Source organism: Ictalurus punctatus, chromosome 24, assembly GCF_001660625.3.
Source record: "Ictalurus punctatus breed USDA103 chromosome 24, Coco_2.0, whole genome shotgun sequence".
In the NCBI taxonomy this organism is placed as follows: Eukaryota; Metazoa; Chordata; class Actinopteri; order Siluriformes; family Ictaluridae; genus Ictalurus; species Ictalurus punctatus.
Genome location: NC_030439.2, coordinates 10,277,415 through 10,297,935, shown reverse-complemented (window position 1 = coordinate 10,297,935; position 20,521 = coordinate 10,277,415). Strand labels below are relative to the sequence as shown.

The window sequence follows — 20,521 nt, the reverse complement described above, 5'->3', positions numbered from 1 at the left end:
ATGTGCATGCATTCACAAGAGAGATATTAAAAACTAGAGGAAAGGGAGGGGGGCGACTGGTGCTGTATTTCTCTCACACAGAGTCAAACAAAACCAGGTCACACAGAGGAGAGAGAGAGAGAGAGAGAGAGAGAGAGAGAGAGAGAGAGAGAGAGAGAGAGAGAGAAGGAGTCACAAACGAGTCTCCCCATCCCCCTGCTCCATTTCTGTGATCTATTTCCACTCCCTTCATTTCTTACCCACATTTCTTTTTTACCGGTCAGTCTGCTCACTCCACTCGACTTCACTTCGACGAGGATGAGAAAAGAAAAACACACTCCAGCAGAGTTCTTTCAGAACGTGTGATCCTCCGTGAAATCAATTTTACATTCAACATCACATTAAGGGCAGAATTAATGAGGTCGGTACGCAACACAGCTACAACGCAATACTTCGATAACGAGACTGATCCGTGTTTATCGGGCCGGCGGGATTGACACTTGCTTCAACACGCGAGATTCCTTTAAGTTAATCATCGGCCACGCATGAGACCCATTCCTGTCTTTCAATGGTCTTAGACGGAGACGTGCGCGAAAGAGCTCGAGCTTTTTATCACTTGCCGTAAAACTTGTTCTGAGCAATGAGAACAAAAACAAAACCAAACAAAACAAAGCCGGTTTAGTTATGCAAATTAAGACCTCATAAAACAGCACTTAGAGAAGGTTAACAGCAGTCCACACACATGCACACACACAACTGTCGCTTTCACGGGGGACTATGAATAAGTAGCTGCTAACTCACAATCTGCTGAGAAGTAGTCATGAGTCAGTCTCGGGGGGAAAACAGTCATGTACACTAATCCTTCAATCTGCAACCTCACTGATCCTGAATAAGCACATGTGAAATTACATCCAATCATCCGGTCATGTTCTCGAGCAAATCACCAATGGACAACAGGATCATCTGCGCAGGGGTACTGGGTTTATCCCGTGTGTTTGGGGTCATGGGGTTCAGTGAGTAGCAATACTGCCTCATGACTCCATGGACACCGGTTCGACCCTGAGCTCGGGTCACTGTCATGTTCCCCCGAGTCCTCTGGTTTCGTCCGACTTCCCACATCAGATACGCGACATCACACCCTAGGTGTGAACCCACGTGTGCGCATGGTGCCCCTGTGATGGACTGGCATCCCATCCAGGGTAGGCTTGTGCAATATAATGATATCATACCATGGTCTGTCTGCATACTCGATTTCGATTAGCTGGAAGGTGCGTGTTCAAACCGTTGAAATCGCAGGTCGTTCCAGTCAGTTTAATCGCGGTTGTAAATTAAAGTGCTGCCTATAAACAACTGTAACCATAGTAACATACAGTAAACACACAGCTTGGTTATAAGTAGAGACGCGGCACAGATGCAGGTAATTCACACACTCGCAATCTCTCTCTCTCTCTCAAATAACTATTTATTATAATTCATTCAAATAAACGTCATCTTATCACACTACTTTATCTCTGTATATGATTTAGAGCGGGTGGCATTCTAGATCTAACGACCTGTAAACAAAAATAACTAAAGATAATTAACTGTTACTTTTATCCTTTCTGTCAAATTTTGCACTGAAAACCTCGATGACAGATTGAACTCGTCAATGCTGGCAAGTGAGCGTGGTATAAATGGGATAATCCATGGCTAGATGTGCATTACACGATTTTAGTGTACCGTTTCGCCTCGGGTGATTCTTTCCCTCCACGGTGTGCGTTAAAATCGGGTAACGCACGTCTAGCCATGGATTATCCCTTCCTTACTTAATAGCGATGGCACTGAAAAAATCTCCACCAAAAATGCTCAAAATGTCTCTTTCGGTTTTTAGCTGAAAGAGGAAACAAGCATGAACATTTGGAGCATTTGCGATTGCAGAAATGAACGCAAAATCTAGCAAACGCTGCAATATTCGGCAAGTTTTCAAGATTACGGCAGATTTGGGCCGAGACGCGTCGTGTGAGATCACAACGTGCATTCAGCCAAAGCCCTCTTCAATTCACATGTGTCAAACATGAGTACAGCTAAAAGGTCTTGTTTACTAACAAACACCACTGCAAAACACTGAGCAGAACAATTGCAGCTTCACCAATTCAAGTAATTGGGGGTGGCAGTGGCTCAGGTGGTAGGTGTCTACTAATCGTAGGGTTGGCGGTTCGATTCCCAGCCCGCATGACTCCACATGCCGAAGTGTCCTTGAGCAAGATGCTGAACCCCAAGTTGCTCCCGATGGCAAGTTAGCGCCTTGCATGGCAGCTCTGCTACCACTGGTGTGTAAGTGAATGAGAGAATGAGAACCAGTGTAAAGCGCTTTGTAGATCCGCTACGGTTAAAAAAAAAAAAAAAAAAAAAAAAAAAAAAAAAAACGTGCAATATAACTTCAGACCATTTACCGTTTAATTTTCAGAAAAAATAATAATAAAAAAAGCACAAAAAACCTCTGCAAGTTGCATCGCCAAATTTGAAAAGAGCTGCAACAAAATCAAGCGTCTTTGGCCGCAAATATCACAAAATAAACCTCGGTGAAAATCCTGTACGGACTGAAACAGAGGGTTTTTTGGCCCAGTGCTCGTCTGCTCAACACTGAGCAGTGTCAACGGTGAACACGTCGCTCATGTGGACACTGGACAACGGATTTGTAAAAAGGATTAAATGGAAGCGCACTGGTTCCTGGTATTACAGTTGGTGATCTTATCCCACGAGCGTTACACCTCCCCTGCTCTACTTAAACCTGAAAGGGTGGAAGTGCTCGTTTTCCTGTTCGGTTCCAGACGATTAACTCGTTTATCATGAAACTTTAGATTGAAAAAAGTCATATCAGGGGGAAAAAATCCATAATCACAGCAACCCTGAGCAGTAAAATCCTGAATAAAATAGAGTGAGTACTTAAACTTGGCATCTCTCTATATAATTAATGGTTTCTTTCAGATCTTTAAAAATCTCCTGTTTTAAATGGTCTAGTTTTCAGGGTTACATGCACAGTCTGAGCTCCGTCACATCCTACTAATAAATAAAAAAAAGAAAAAGAATAAATTTTTTAAAAACTACTTGAACTGCTGACATTTTGTTTGCCGTTACATCCAAACCTTCTGAATTATCCATCCATCCATCTTCTATACCGCTTATCCGCCCTTCAGGGTCGCGGGGGAACCTGGAGCCTATCCCAGGCAGCATCGGGCACAAGGCGAGTCACACCCTGGACAGGGTGGCAATCCATTGCAGGGCAATCACACACCCATTCACACACCAATTCATACACTACGGACACTTTAGACACTCCATACAGCCTAAAATGCATGTCTTTGGACTGGGGGAGGAAACCGGAGTACCCGGAGGAAACTCCTGCAGCACGGGGAGAACATGCAAACTCTGCACACACACACAGGGCCACGGTGGGAATCGAACCCTCAAACCTGGAGGTGTGAGGCGAACGTGCTAACCACTAAGCTTCATTCTTGAGGCCCCGGGCAGATGAAGCAATCTGGTAGGTTTACAGGTAGGTTACTGTTCAGGTACGGAACTGAAGAACACACACAGTGTGCTGATTGAAGGTTCTTCAATTTGTGAAGAACGTTTTCCCCCGTTTAGTTGATTGTGAACACAGCACACGGCACTTTCACTACCCCAATGATGTGGCGTAGTCACTTTCACTTCAGCAGTCGTGTTATTGTTCCACCTTTGTGGTTTCTAAAGCTGGATTGGGGCTTTTCCACCCACGCAGCCTGCTCACGTTACTGGAGCAATCTGTTTAGCGTACAGTACAGTACACGCTCACAGCCTTCATGACGTGCGGCACATTCTGACGAGCTTAAGATTCAGGGGTGGGGCAGAAGATTTTAATTACGGAGAAACAGATGGGTCACAGCAAACTGTGTTGGTAAAAAAAAAATCATTCAAAAGTATGATTTTGTTTTATGAGGCATCAGGAAGAAATCTTGCTCATACAGATATGACTGCTCCAGAATTACACTGATCATGATGTACATGGCAACCATGGACTGGTTAAAGTCCCCGTGAAGTGTCTGGAAACGTGCAACGTTAATCGATGTGTTGAAGTAATTTCCGCTGAAACAGGAAGTCAGGCCAGGACATACTGAGTGGCTCCTCCCCCTTTTTAAATAGCCAATAGCGTTTAGCTTACCTCACAGCCTGGGCTAAGCCATGATCTGGCACAAGTACCTCCTTCATCAAAGTGAAAGAATTAAAGCCGTTTCCTTCTTAACCAACGTACAGCTGGAAAACTGAATAAAACCTGTGTTCAAACAGCCAGAGACGCATTTATGACCCGTTCTTACTGAGACGATTTCTCTCGCTCAACAACAGAAACTTCAGCAAGGTGATGTTTATAGTGTCGGGGGCGGGACACTTCAGATTCTAGAAAGCGTTTGATTGGACAGAAAATCTGATGAGAAGCTGAAGTGCAGAATGATGTCATCAAAATGGTTGATCCGTATCGGTGGTAGAGAGAGTGTATATTATTAATGCATATATCTTCTAAAAGTGAATTCTGTCACTGTTTTGAAGCGCACTAGCTTATAGATAACCTTACAGCTAACATGTTCATATTAAAGCCATGGGGACTGAAGGAAGGCTTAGTAAGGAGAGATCGGCGGTAGATGTGCAAGGTAAATGTAGAAATTGTTTGATTTAGTGAAAAGATTGGCCATCTTACAGAGCTTACAAAGCATCTAAACGCTTATTATAGTAATACATGTTTTAGTTGAAGTGTGCTCTGTCGTAAACATGAGCACTCTGCTCTCAGTCTAGTACTTTAACCATGACCAAAGCCTAACAGTAAACAGATATGTGAACTACACAAATGTAACACATTATAAACTGTATAACACTCTGGTGAAGCGTTCTGTAAGAAGACTTCAAACATCTGTGAAAGAGGACTTCAGCGTTACGCTCTGCACCGGGGAAAAGCGGAGTTCGGGCACTGCGGTTTCTCAGTTACGTGACGAGGTACAATTTTATTTTGCTTACTATTAGCTTTGAGAGAGAGAAAAAAAGAAAAATCGTGGTGCTCATAGCTGTTCTAATGAATCTGATTCTGGGAACTAACTTGCTTTGGACATTCCACAAGATTATATATAGCTGTAAATGGATAAAAAAAGTACTGTGTTTTGCTTAATAAATAAAAACTGTAAGAGGAGGTACACTTTTATAGAAAAATAATCAACTTCTGACAACACGCCCAAGTGTGTTTTATTCCTTACATACTGAACAAACTTAATAAAAAGGTACTATAGCTTTCCTTAAGGATACTAAAAGGTACTAAAGCTTTCCGTAAGGATACTACAAGGTACTAAAGCTTTCCTTAAGGATACTACAAGATACTAAAGCTTTCCTTAAGGATACTAAAAGGTACTAAAGCTTTCCGTATGGATACTACAAGGTACTAAAGCTTTCCGTATGGATACTACAAGGTACTAAAGCTTTCCGTATGGATACTACAAGGTACTAAAGCTTTCCTTAAGGATACTAAAAGATACTAAAGCTTTCCATAAAGAAACTAAAAGATACTAAAGCTTTCCATAAGGATAATAAAGGTACTAAAGCGTTACACAAGGTACTAAAGCTTTCCTTAAGGATACTAAAAAGGTACTAAAGCTTTCCTTAAGGATACTAAAAAGGTACTAAAGCTTTCCTTAAGGATACTAAAAAGGTACTAAAGCTTTCCATAAGGATACTAAAAGATACTAAAGCTTTCCATAAAGAAACTAAAAGGTACTAAAGCTTTCCATAAGGATACTAAAGGTACTAAAGCGTTACACAAGGTACTAAAGCGTTACACAAGGTACTAAAGCTTTCCATAAAGAACAAAGGGCTGTAAGTATGCGAGTTAATATCACACCTAAGGCTATAAACTTCTACTGTCCTTGATCACAGCGTTTCTCACACACACACACACACACACACACACACACACACACACACACACACACACACGCGCGCACAGCAATCACAGATTGTCCCTCACTGATAACGATCATTTAACAATCAACTCTCCATTTATCCTAGCAGCTGGAAGTATGGCAGCGCATCTTGTTGAAAGACACATGGAGGAGAACATGAGACCATCGCTTTGTGAGAATCAGCGCCAGTGTTCTGCCAAATACACTAACTTTTAACAACAAGCATGCCAACACTGACTGACATGCCACAATACATGCAATCCATCACAGCCCAGCACACAGGTTCAGACTGGAGGAGAAATCCGCTTTGCTGTATTGTCGGAGTGTTTTATTATTAGAGGTGCGCACTACATCCTGCACTGGCCATGCTTTATCACGTGCACACAGATGGGTTTTGTATGAGAATGATTTGATATTGATTCAGAATATCGGATTGATTCAGAATGATTCAGAAGGTGAGAAGCAGCACCACACCATATTTCCACTCAAACTCAACTGACTGTCTTCTGACAAATGCAGATTTCGCTTTGTTCCCTAAGCAGTGCACACTACAGGATATCTATACTCCATAACCCTGTGGCTAGTGTGGATTTATCATGCTGCTGACGCTCCATCGGGTAATTTGACACTTTTGGTTAAGGACAAGGTTCATGAAACACGTTTAGGAGGTGTTAATCATTTACAGAGAGCAGGTTAGTCCACATTTCTTGTTGAGACGGTCTCATTTCTCAAACACAATGGAAGAGACAAATACTAACCAAAAGCAAAGCAGAAAAGAATAAGTAACCGGTGCATATCCAACTCCACGACCTCCAACACACCCTGAAGGACAGCAGGGTACAAGCCCAAGTGAATGAAAAGAAAGACGTGGCAGAATGAGCACAGAACAGAGCGTGATCGAAGCGTCTGACCCTGAGCAGTGGGATAAACCCACAAGGTTTTGTGCTGGACCAAGGGCTGGCTGAAGAAGTGGGCCAGGGTGACATCAGTTGTGGAGTCTTTAGAGATTCTCGTGCTAATTTGTTGGTTGGTGCAGTATTTTCGTTATTCCTGTGAGAAGACCGCAGTTGTCCGCCGTAGTGACGTCACAGCAGGACATTGCTAGTGCAGCTGTAATGTGGGTTAGCAAGCAGGAGAAGAAATCTTGAATATAAGGTATATGATAGTCAGGATTCACTGGTAGCTCCAAAAAAACAAACCATTTTCAGCTACACGATCTCGCATTAATGAGAAATCCAACATAAATGTGGAGACGGGCAACGTCGGACTCAAAGATCCAGAATGCAATGCAGCGATACAACACAGCTGTGCTGAGTTACAGAGACCCGGCTCGGCTAGGTAGGTCATCTACGGGATGACGAGCGCGATGCGGCTCGAGGACGTATCATCATAAAAGCCGGCGCTCTGGAAGCTGATCGATTTGAGCAGAGTGTATAGAGGAGGGCGTGAGAGAGCTGGACAGACTAAAGGACTAAAGCTCTGCTCAGTCTCTTTAATCAGGGTTCACATCGTAGCATTTTGGCCACGATGTGGTCGTCTGAGACAAAATTTGAGAAAGCTAAAAGATTCTATAATCCTAGCACAAAATCCATAGTCTTCGATCGCTGGTTTGACGCCTTCCCCGACAGCCGATCGCGATCAAATGTTTCCTCCGATTAAATTCTGGCCGTGTCAGAAGATTCGAGGTACAGTCCCGTAGTGCGGTTCTCTACTCCGTACCAGTTTTCCTGCGTGCATCCGTGTTTCGCGTCTCGACTGTCGTACAGTCCGACATTAATGACGGCTGAGCTCCTCGGTGTGACGTGACCTACAGCGGGGATCGTGTTCGTACAGTCTGGACAAGCAACAATCCCAAACGACGGTTAAAAATCGCACCGTGTGCACCGGCTTTACACAGAGACGGAGCAAGAGCTAAATCCTTGTGTGTAGGAACAGGATTGTGGGTACACTGTAAAACATGATAGCCCCGTTAAGTAACGTAAACCCATTTCTTCTTTTTAACTCCAATCGTCATGACACATTTTAGATACTGAACTCTAGTGAAAATTTAAAGTAACCCTTTGTCTTGACTTGGAAAACTAAACTTTGAGTTGAAAAAGTTGAGTTTGCTCATGTTTTTAAGGCAGCAGGTGAACTTTCGTTTCTAAGTTCCATGCAGTTTTGCACTCGGGGGTCCTTTGAACAGCGGACTAGCTCAACAAAAACCATCATGGACTTTCCTTTGCTTTTACACTATCTGTTGTTACCCAGATGAGTCTGGTTCCTCTCAAGGTTTCTTCCTCATATCATCTTAGGGAGTTTTTCCTCACCACCGGCTCGCTCATTAGGGATTAATCCACACACTTAAAATCTGTATCCTGTGTTTATATGTTTCTGTAAAGCTGCTTTGAGACCATGACTGTTGTAAAAAGCGCTATACAAATAAAATTGAATTAAGTTGAACCACCTGAAATGTTTTACAGTGTAGGAAACCGTTAAAGTGAAGATAGATCGACTAGACTGTTCATACTAAAAAATGAAATTAAAAACAAAAGCCAATGCAGAATTTCATTATGAAATAAATCTTGGACGAAGACCGCGTGTTAATTATGAAGAAGAATACACAAATCAATCGATCAGGGCGGATTTTCTTTAAGCATTTTAGCAGCTCCACACAACAAAAATCCACAGCTCATGTGTACAAATCCAGAGTCCCGCTGGAGCAGACAGGAGTGGAAAACCCAATACCGAGGAATACCAGATACTCAGATAACCCAATACCAGATGATACGATTCCTCCCGTTCTCCGAGCTCCATTCCTTCACACGTAGCACATCCGATCCGTCATCTCAAACTCATCCACACTGCAAGCGGACACCAAACTCTGGACCTGCAGATTCAATTAGCTAACAGACAAAACATTTCATCTCACATGACCTCTAAATGTCAGGAGAAGATGCCACTCTCTCAGTCAAAACGAGATTCCGGAGAGTTCTGCGCAAGACAAACCCGCGCAAACAGCTGGAACAACGGCGTCTACTGAATTCAAAACAGGATTTAACACATCAAACGTAATGTCAATAGTTTCAGTTCTCCCGCTGAAAAAAAAAAACGCTGCTCGTGATCGATAAATAAGTCACGCTGCAATAACGGTCCCGTCTCATTTACACCAAACTACACAGCTCTTGATCATGCCATCAAATACACACTTTGAATTTCAGGGGTGGACAAATCATAAATTCATCGTATAAAGTAAACCTCTCGCCAACATTTTATTTATGAGATGTGGTGTCTTGTTCTCGGATCATATACACGCAAAGGCCAAAAGTATCTGGACACCTGACCATCACACCCGTATGTAGTTCTTCCGAAAACTGTTGCCAAGTTAGAAACACACGATTGTGTCTTTGTATGCTGTAGCTTTACCATTTCCCTTCACTGGCTCTAAGAAGACTAAACCTGTTCCAGCACGGAACAGCGAGCCTCATGAAGACATGGTTTTCCAAGATCGGTGTGGAAGAACTCGAGTGTCCTGCACAGAGCCCTGACCTCAACCCCACGGAACACCTTTGGGATGAACTGGAACGCTGACCGCGCCCCAGCTTCCTATATAATGCATAATGACAGCGGACCTTTCTCAGGCGCTCCCGAAAACGGACGCACCTGGGAAACACTATCGGTGTGGATTTTTCCTGATAACCGATCGATCGCGTGACCTCTAGCTAACAGCCTCGAAACTAAATCTGCTCATCTACAATTCAGATCTGGTAGTCTGTTCACGTAATCTGTAAACCTACCCGTCATGGTCATACCCGGAGGAAAAATAACTGCAGCTACCAAGTCAACAGCGAAACCTGCTTGCTTACGAATTCCCCGTGCACGAAAAATGGCTTGTGAATAAGAACCAGGGGTCTGTTCACAAAAATGTACTCGTTTTTTTTTAACATGAATATGAAACCAAAAGCTTAGACATGAATTCTGCTTGATCCATCAACCTATCTGACATTATGATGCTCTGGCAGGGGAAAAATAAATAAATATATATGTATTTTGAAACTGTATCTACAAAGCCAATAGTGATATCTTCATATCTAGGAAAATGAAACTATTAACCTGCACATGGAGACTGCTTGTCCTGGCTGCTCAAGTTACTGATTTGTCCAACCCTGTATTGTCTGTGCTGTTAGAAACAAAGACTCTGAAAGGTGTGGGTGTGTGTGGGAGGGTGTATGTGTGTGTGTGCTCAATGGCAGATTATAGTGGTTTGTATATATACAGTGAGGGTGCAGAAGCAGCAAATCCAGCTTGTAATCGGATTTCAGGCCAGCTGTAATCTAATAGACTCCCTCATCAGTTTCCCCAAAACAACACTAATGTGTTTAGGTGAATCCCCAAACCAAAGCATAGCATTTAGCTCAGCTGTAAACATTCCTATAGACTGAGCCATGTTAGTCTCTTCCAATTTCTCTGAATTTCCTCTGAACAATTCTACTGTACCATACTTTTGAACCCAGCCATTAAGCCTCTATGATACAAAACCCTGTGCATTTCCCTTTCGAAAGCAACCTCGACCTATCTGTCTTTCAGTTCCTGTCTTTCTGCGTGCACGAGGATAATGAGGATGCACATGCTGCGTGCCAGAAGACGTTGGGCGAGGGGGCACCGAGTACGCCGTCGCAGGCCTAAACTAGGTCAGCGTGACCTCTCCCCGCCACACAGACAGGCTGAAGGAGTGTCTGACAGAGTGAGACAGGCCGACAAGAGAGAGAAAAAGCACAGCGGTTAGAGAGCAACGATAAACTGTGAGACACTGAGATAAAGCATAGACGCGGGGGGGGGGGGGGCAAGAGAGAGATAGAGCGTAAGAGAGAGAAATAAAGAAAGAAATAAAGAGCAAGAGAGGGGGGGAGAGAAGAGAGGGAGAGAGAAAAAGAGAGCGAAAGAAAGAAAGAGAGAGAAAAAAGAGAGAGAGAAAGAGGGGAGAGAAAGAGAAAAGATAGAGAGAGATAGAGAGACAGAGAGAGAAAGAGAGAGAGAGATAAAGAGAAAGAAAGAGAGAGAGAAATAAAAGAGACAGAGAGAGAGAGAGAGAGAGAGAGAGAGAGAGAGAGAAAGAGAAAGAAAGAGCAATAAAAAGACAGAGAGAGAAAGAGAGAGAGACCGAGATAGAGAGAAAGAGAGAAATAAAGAGAGAGAGATAGAGAGAAAGAGAAAGAGAGAGAGAAATAAAGAGACAGAGAGAAAGAGAGAGACAGATAGAGAGAAAGAGAAAGAGAAATAAAGAGACAGAGATAGAGAAAGAGAGAGACAGAAAGAAAGAAAGAAAGAAAGAAAGAAAGAGAGAGCAATAAAAAGACAGAGAGAGAGAAATAAAGAGAAAGAGAAAGAAAGAAAGAAATAAAGAGACAGAGAGAGAGACAGAGATAGAGAGAAAGAGAAAGAAAGAGAGAGAGAGAGAGCAATAAAAAGACAGAGAGAGAGAAATAAAGAGAGAGAGATAGAGAGAAAGAGAAAGAAAGAGAGAGAGAAATAAAGAGACAGAGAGAGAAAGAGAGAGACAGAGATAGAGAGAAAGAGAAAGAAAGAGAGAAATAAAGAGACAGAGATAGAGAAAGAGAGAGACAGAAAGAAAGAAAGAAAGAGAGAGACAGTGAAATAAAGAGACAGATAGAGAGAGAAAGAGACAGATAGAGAAACAGAGAAATAAAGAATTTTGAATTTCAAAGGCCTTTTATTTACAAGCTTTTAAAAGCTACATCGACCTATTTCAGTCCCTCAGAGTCACTGCAAATGACCCTAAAAGAAAAAAGTAAAATAATTTTACAGAGATAGAGAGACAAAGAGACAGAGATAGAGATAGAGAGAAAGAGAGAGAAAGAGAGAGACAGGGAGAAAGAAAGAGAGAAATAAAGAGATGGAGAGAGAAAGAGAGAAATAAAGAGACAGCGACAGAGAGAGAGAGAGAGAGAGAGAGAGAGAATGCAAAGTGGAAAAGCTTGGACTATAAATGTTACATTTACACTGTTGTCTCTTCAGGTGGTCAACAGCAGAGGTAAAAGTACCTCTGAACACATCAGGGTTAATCATACAACAGCTGTAAGTGTCCAATCTGAACGTCTCAGGATGAAACACATGCAAAGACAAAACAGGTTTTTTTCTAACGGTAATATTCAAAACAAATCAGCAGCAGGGATATTCAAATGCTTTTTATAAAAAATAGAGGCTTTCACTGTTCTAAAGCCTCTCACACAGTTCACTGCCGTTCTGCTCCGTTCGCCAAATGGAAATCGACTTCTCTGACATTTCCAATCAGTCTAAGCAAACGAATCATTTGATCGCCGCACGTCTGATATAGGATGAGTCAGCACACGTTGGGTTCCTGTGTGAAGAGCATCATGACTCTGTGTTTAGCTGCTGGTGCGCAGCGTGAGGGGAAACCGCGCGTCAGCCGAGTGGTTAAGACGTTAGATTACTGATCGGAAGGTCGCGAGTTCAAATCCCAGTGCTGCCAAGCTGCCAGAGATCAATCTCTGCAGAACTTTGCAATCACAGAAATTAACACAAAGTCAAGCAAACTCCACGACATTCGGAGGGCTCGCAAGTTTTTACAGCAGATTCGTGCAGAGACGCGTCGTGTGACATCACGACGCCCATTCAGCCAAAACCCTCTTCAATTCACATGCGTCGAACACGAGTACAGCTAAAAGGTCTCGTTCACCAACAAACACCACTGCGAAAGAACGATTTTGTGCAATTGCAATTTCGCCAATTCAAGTAGTTTTCCACAAAAACGTCGCATCTCTAAATGTTTAAAAAGACGCAGCAAAATCGAGCGTTTTTGGCTGCAGCAATCAGTAAAAACACTGTACGGACTGAGAGATGAAACTGACACCACGATAAAGCTGTTTTGATAATAAAACACTGTGTACAACTGCCACAATAACATTTAAACCTAGTAGGCTCGATAAAACAAAAAAATTAATACTTATGAAAATCTGCAAATACTTAAAGCCCTGAGTGTCTATTTTCATACGAGTCATTAACCTCTACTGTGGAGTGTGACTTCCCAAATAAATTCACTGCTGAACACGGGCACCAACATAAACACATGCAAATTCCAAGTTCTGGCTTCTGGTAAAAAGAGTAAAGTCATAAATAAGTACACCCCATGGAAATTATTTTGGGAGAAGCAAACATTTGATCCTCCTTGAAACAGTGCCTGTTAATAACTGACACATAAAATTGACATTATGCAGTAATTTTCACAATTTACAGATCAGTCATACGGAAAAAGTAAGTACACCCCTACATTTCTCACACCTTCAAATCCATGAAATTAGAATCAGGTGTTCAAGATTGTGTGTCAGTGATTAGAACCTGTTTAGGGAGTGCAGGTGGAACCTGTCTTATTTATACCCCTCTCATATCTCGTGTCTGGTGTTTGTTATTGAGGTATGTGGTGCCATCATGCCAAGATCTAAAGAAAGGTTGTGGATGCCTATTAGTCTGGAAGGGAATTTATCCAGGACCGGCCGTTCCAGCAAATTCAGCATAAGAGCAGAACGTCTGATGCAAAAAGAAGTCTCCAAGAACCCCAAAGTTTCATCACAGGATCTGGTAGTAAGTCTTGCAACTGTTGGTGTGAAAGTGCATGCTTCTACAATCAGAAAGAGATACATTTGACCTGCATGGGAGGCGTGCCAGGAAAAAGCCTTTTTGTAAGACTACAGTTTTTCAATGAGCATATAGGTAATGACCAGGCCTTTTGGAATAATGTGCTCTGGACAGATGAATCAAAGATAGAGTTGCTTGGCCACAGTAACAGCAGACATGTCTGGCACAGACCAAAGACAGCTTTTCAGGAGAAGCACCTCATACCAACTGTGAAGCTCGGTGGTGGAAATGTAATGGCTTGGGGTTGCTTCGCTGACTCAGGAACTGGACAGCATGCAGTCATTGATTCAACTATGAATTCTGCATAAAATCAAAGAGTGTTTGAAGATCACGTGAGGCCATCTGTCCGAAAGTTGAAGTTGAACTGAAAGTGTACCTTTCAACAGGATAATGATCCTGAGCACACTAGCAAATCCACCAAGGAATGGCTCAAAAAGAAGAAATGGAGGATATGGGATGGCCTAGTCAAAGCCCGGATTTGAATCCCACTGGAATGTTGGGGGGGGATTTGAAACGGGCAGTACATGCAAGAAAACCCTCAAACATCTTGCACCTGAAAGAATATTGCATGGAAGAGTGGTCAAAATTTCCAGCAAGCCTAGTGGACAATTATGCAAAATGCCTTGAAGCAGAAATTTCTACTAAAGGGGGCAATACTAGCTTCTGAGGCCCAGGGTGTACTTACTTTATCCACAGAGGAATATCACATCTATTGATATTTCTGTTGAATAAATGATTGAAAAAGCTATTTTTCCTTGTGGTTTTGTTCAAGTATAACAACTTTATCAATAGACACTGTTCAAACATGAGCAAAATGTTTCCAACAATTTCCATGGAGTATACTTATTTTTTTTCACGACTCTATTGTTGTATAGAACTTAAAGTAAAGTGCACAATGACAGTCATCCTGAGATTCTTATACGATTGACAGACTACTCATCTTACACTATGCAGGCCTTATCTGCTAATCTACCACACCATGATTTCCCAGTGTGAACAAGGCGACCAAGAGCACAGTCCCTGATCTTAACTGGGTGTTTTCAACAACATGACAAATCCATCATTCCTGTTTATACAAGTTTAAATGGATCTGTAGGGGATAAAGATGCCTATAGAAAACAGAACGAGGAAACACAATGCGGATTTAAAATTATGAAATGGTACAGTACATCTGCGGCCAGGAGCCAAGAGTCCTCACGGTTCTCTTTACTCTCTCTCCTGTCAATCACAGTGATACTAGCCAATCTGTGAGCTCATGTATGTGGAAGAGGGCGGTCAGCACTTTCCTCTGAGCGCGTTACGCGGTCCCATGGTCGGTCCCGGGATCTTTCCCGGGATGCTGCGTGAGCAGCAGTTCCCAAAAAACTAGCCTTGCAGTTGGTTCTGGCTGCACACGTGTCTGAGGAAACACGTGTTAAAGTACGTTCACACTAGAGACCGACAAAGAAACACGCAACTGTTCATTTTATATGTACGAGCTCAACACACAGCCATGAGTTCAGCCTCAGCAGCAATCTGTGCTTTGTTCTGAAACGGGACTTAAGTTGTCACAGTGTTGTATTTTCTCCTTGTCTCGGTTGGCTTTCACAAGGCAACATTTCAAAGCCGACCAGAACGTGTTTATGCGAGTCACATGTGAGTAAACTGTCCTCTCGACGGTCAGAGCGCGCCTGTTTATGTTCTGGGGTTACGCTCATAGCGGTCACCCATCCAGATGGATAGACAGCAGCTCCGCGAGATTATCGTGGCTTTCGTTTTAGCTGTAGTTATTATCATTTATCTAATGTATAAGTTCCACAGAGCGACTAAAGCCCATCTCATTGAGATGCTCGCTAAACACCTTGTAAATCTGTAAAATGTTTCTATGCGTTTTTGAAAGTTTGAAATTTCACTGCGGCGTTTTACCTCGTCTTTGGTCCAAGTTAGACCGCGATTCACGTAGCGAGCGGTTAACAAAACAAACACGCGTTTTACATAACGCAGTTCCCATCATGCATTGCTATACAGGTTGGTTTGTTGGCCTGTTGGGTCGGATTGCTTTCTCACCACAACCGAACCGCTCCGAAAACAAACAACGGCCTTAAACTCCCTGAAAGAATGAACATTTCAGCAGTTGCACCAAAAACTGGACTGTAGTGTTCACGGCAAAACAAAATCCCTTCACATGTTGCACGTATACACACCAGAGCGTCCAGCTTCACACTTTAATTTCAGTGTTCTTCTGTTATGGTATAATTTTCTGCGCCATCAGGAAACAAAAAGGTCAACCTGCACACAACTGATATGAAGAATTTTGCTAAGGACTACGGATCCTTTGCTTACAAGACATTTTCATTTTGAAAACAGAATAGACGGCATTTGAACTGAATCGGTCTTGCTACTCGGATACAAAACAGTGTTACAACCTCCAGAATATACACACATCCCAAAACAAGTGCCCTATCATAAAAGCAGTAGTGATCCACTCACTAGAGACATCTCAGCTCGTTCTTTTTATTTCCAATGCAAATCTACCTGCAAATATTTGCATCCTCTATGGGTTCTGGGCAACAACGAAAAAAAACTCAACTAAAATGTTCTACAATTTATCTACCTAAACAAAATCATGGTGCAAAATCAGACCTAGTTTAAAGAAGACTGTGATTGCAGGCAGACTTATAAGAGATATGTGAAGAAAAATGGGACCAAAAAAAAAAAAAAAAAACGTGCCAAGCAATCCAGCAGAGCTGAACAGATCTGAAACGTCAGCTGAGCGATTATTACAACTAAAGACATACCCATGAATAAAAGGTTGCAGCAGATGCAAAGAGAGGAATATTTCTACAGCGTTCAGTACGAGAGATGCAAACTTTTGAACTCCAATGCACTTGAAAGGTTCAAAACTTTACACAAGTCTTCCTGTGTGGAAACAGTTGAGGGTACAGCACTTCCTGGTGTGGTTACATTCACCACCGCAGTAAAAGCAATCTGTGTCTGTGATTGTCTGTGTGGACTTGGTCTACTCAGGGCATGTCGCGTTTCTTCATTGTCTGAGGGCACAAATACACGTTCAAACGTTCATCACAGGCAGAAAAGAACCGCACGGAAGAGTACGTGCGTCAGTTTAAAGCATTTTATACCAATTTTCAAATCTGATAGGTATGAAGGTGTTGATTAATAATCTATAACAGTATTGAGGCTGTAATCCAAATGACAGGTTTAATATTAATGCACTTGTTCTAAATACCACACAGGCTAATAATACACAGATTTAAAAAAAAAAATTAAAAATATTTATATATAATCAAAGATAAATCACTGATATGGTGAAACTTTCTCTATGAAGACAACGAGCGTTTTGGTTTCATTAGGAGACGGCTGTTTATAGCTGCTACAACATAAGAGACAACAGGAACTAAGCTGTCTCACAGATGTTCCACAAGATTTCATGTATCTAGAAATCACCAACTCGTTCATCTCTCCAGTTTCCGTAATGATTAATACTACACAAGGCCGTGAGGGAATCTCAGGGAACTTGGGGCACAAAGTGGGGGACACGCTGGACAGTGAGACAACATGGCACCATCACACACATATACGGACACTACGGACAATCTGGAAATGCCAATCAGCTTACAACGCGTGTCTTTGGACCGGGGGAGGAAACCGCCGAAGCACGTGGTGAACATGTAAACTCCACGCACACAGGGCGCAGGTGGGATTCGAACCCCCAACCCAGGACGTGCAACACAAACGTGTGATCCACTAAACCAGTGCTTGCCTAATTGCTGTGATACAAGTATAAGTGGAATAAAACACTAGGCATGCTGTTTTGCGGTGGAAAAAAAAAACACAATCCACTTCGTTTTATTAAAAGTAACACCGCTTCGTGTCAAACCACATCACACCACCTCAACATGGATTATTTTCCTGTAACAGCACACCCTGAAGTGTGTCAAGTCGAATCCTTACTTAACCATTAGATTAGATTAGATTAGATATGATTTAGACGACAAGTAGCAGTTCAAGTGAACACACACAAGTAGCGGCCTATATAGTGAGTGTGTGTAGAGTCAGAATGGTAGACAGATAGATACAGTCTCTAACAGGATTAACATTACTATTATCCACAGATTGGGAAATAACACTGAAATCACACACAACTCTCACTCAGCAACCGGAAATCACGGATTATATTAACCACAACTACGAACAATAGATCTTAAAAACCTAAATAGGACAGCTAGCTGGAAAAGGATACCGCCCAGACACACACACACACGCACACACACACACACATTTAGGTCAGAGAAGATTTTATCTTAGTAAATCTGAGCTACGATTATATTATTTCTAATGATCGCATCACCTCACAGTCACATCAGCCAGGTACATAATTAAAAGTCATGATGTTATAATAAACCGCTCTCCTGTGCACAGCTAAAGCGCTAACGGTTAGCAGTTAGCAACCCAAGGCGAGTCTGATGCCACGCCAGGTCATTGTTTACATTGCTAGCTAAGATACACTGCTTTTTAATCCAGCTTCATTTTTGCCAGTCTGGAATATTGTTTTTGTTTTGTTTTTGTTTTTTGTTTTTAATATCTATCTACCTTTTCAAATAACTGAGTCAGAGCCAGTGAAGTGTGTGTTTGTAGGTGTAGTTGTGTGATTAAATCAGGCTGATGAAATAACACACACCAGCAGTGTTTCCCTATCAGACTAGCGGTAGGTGGGTTAGGACAGCTACATGACAACAAGCCTGGGTTCAGAGGTGGTTTCATCATGTGTGTTTTCTGGAATATTAGGAAATAAAGTGTAGAAGTGGTGCAGGGCAGTTAAAAGGTGGCCCCCCCACACACACACCCATACTAGGTAATAGGCTAATAGGACAAGTGCTAGTTGTCCTGTTCGCCACAGCTAGCTAAAGGTAATGCAGCTAGCTAGGGCTATATTTTATTACCTACTTTATAAGTCTAGAGAATCAACAAATTACGGGTTTGCACCTAAAACTAGCAGTCACAGGGATATTCTAGTCTGATACACGGGTTTATCTCGTAACTGGAGAAATCTCAGCTGGGTTACTAGTCCAGCTCTCAGACCTGGCTAATCACGGGCTCATTTCCACATCCACAGAACACCCCCATTAACTTATTTCCGGTTCATTCATCCACTTTTTAATAATAACGACTCCACAAAGCGCTGTTTCACGCCTGCACTGCGTCAACACAGCAGCAGCAGCGCAGCACAGAGCCTGGGAGCTCACTTTAGACTCGGTCACTTATTCAGGCGCTCACCGGATTTGAAGAAGGCTGCTATATCGGCTGCGTCCTTCGCCGCCTCCTCGGCTCCGTCCCCCGAGCTCATGGCTGTGGAAATAAAGCGCGGAGCTAATATCCAAACGGCAAAAAACTCGCTTCTTCCAGCTCTGAAGGATCGTAGGGAAAAAGTCCGGCCGTGTGCTGTAAGAAAGCAGTGACACGGACGGTGGAAAAGAGTACGCGTCTGCTAGGATAGAGACCACGAGCAGTCCTCCATCTTGGATAATACACATTTACTATCGCCGGCCGGCAGCGGATCCGACTGGAGGCCGCTCGCGCAGGAGGGACAGCTGGGGGAGGGGCAGGGGGGCGGGGCTACACTCAACCCCGGGGATGAGTCTCATCCTCACACACACAGCGCTTCCTACTGGAATACACACACAATACACGTACTACACAAACACAATACATACACACAGTCAGAACACACGCACAATACACACACTACACACTACACAAACAACACACTACATACACACAGTCAGAATACACATACAATACATACACTGCACAATACACACACTACACACTACACAAACAACACACTACATACACAGTCAGAATACACGCAGAATACACACACTACACGAACAACACACTACATACACAGTCAGAATACACACACAATACATATATTACACACTACACAAACAACACACTACACGCACAATGCACATTTACATTTACTCACTTAGCAGACGCTTAGCAGACGCTTTTAGCGACTTACAAATGAGAAAGATACAAGCAAAAAAACAGTACACATACTACACAGTACACAAACAACACACTACATACACATAGTCAAAATACACGCACAATACACACACTACACAAACAACACACTACATACACAGTCCAAATACACGCACAATACACTTACTACACACTACACAAACAACACACTACATACACACAGTCATAATACACGCACAATACATACACTACACAAACAACACTACATACACAGTCCAAATACACGCACAGTACACGTACTACACACTACATACACACAATAAGAATACACACACACTACACAAACAACACCCTACATACATACAGTCAGAATACACGCACAATACATACACTACACAAACACACTACATACACACAACACATACCTATGACACATACACTACATACGCATTCACTACATACACTACACATGCTACACACTACATACACACAATCAGAATATACACACAATACATACACTACACATGCATGCACAACACACAGTACATACACTACACATGCACACACTACATACAGTACATACCCATGATACATACACCTGAGTGCACACACACACAAGCTCAAGTCCCTGTACCACTCCATCATTCCACTTTCCACTTACTGATGGTTAAAAGTTTTTTTTTTATTAATTAGTACTCATATGTATTAATCAGGATTCAAACAGACAATACAAATAGAAATTCTGATTCTATGACTTGATAAATTAACACACAAACTTCACATATCTGAATGTAGCCAGGCAAAACTGTGGTCTGCGTATTCTGTGGTGTATATATATATATATATATATATATATATATATATATATATATATATATATATATATATATATATATATATATACAGAGAGAGAGAGAGAGATATTTAGACTGGCTTGCATA

General features: G+C 42.3%; 1 protein-coding gene across 4 annotated transcripts in view; it reads right to left on the bottom strand.

Annotated features, from left to right (window-relative positions):
* trioa (trio Rho guanine nucleotide exchange factor a) overlaps window positions 1-19,148 on the bottom strand; it is a 121,729-nt gene extending 102,581 nt beyond the window's left edge. For 3 of the 4 annotated variants that reach the window (XM_017454336.3, XM_017454338.3, XM_017454337.3), the window contains exon 1: window positions 18,864-19,148. In XM_017454336.3, the coding sequence (XP_017309825.2) occupies window positions 18,864-18,933 (70 nt within the window). In that variant the 5' untranslated portion in view covers window positions 18,934-19,148. The remainder of the gene's footprint in view (window positions 1-18,863) is intronic. The other variant, XM_017454340.3, reaches the window with a different exon arrangement.
* Between the last annotated feature and the right edge of the window lie 1,373 nt (window positions 19,149-20,521).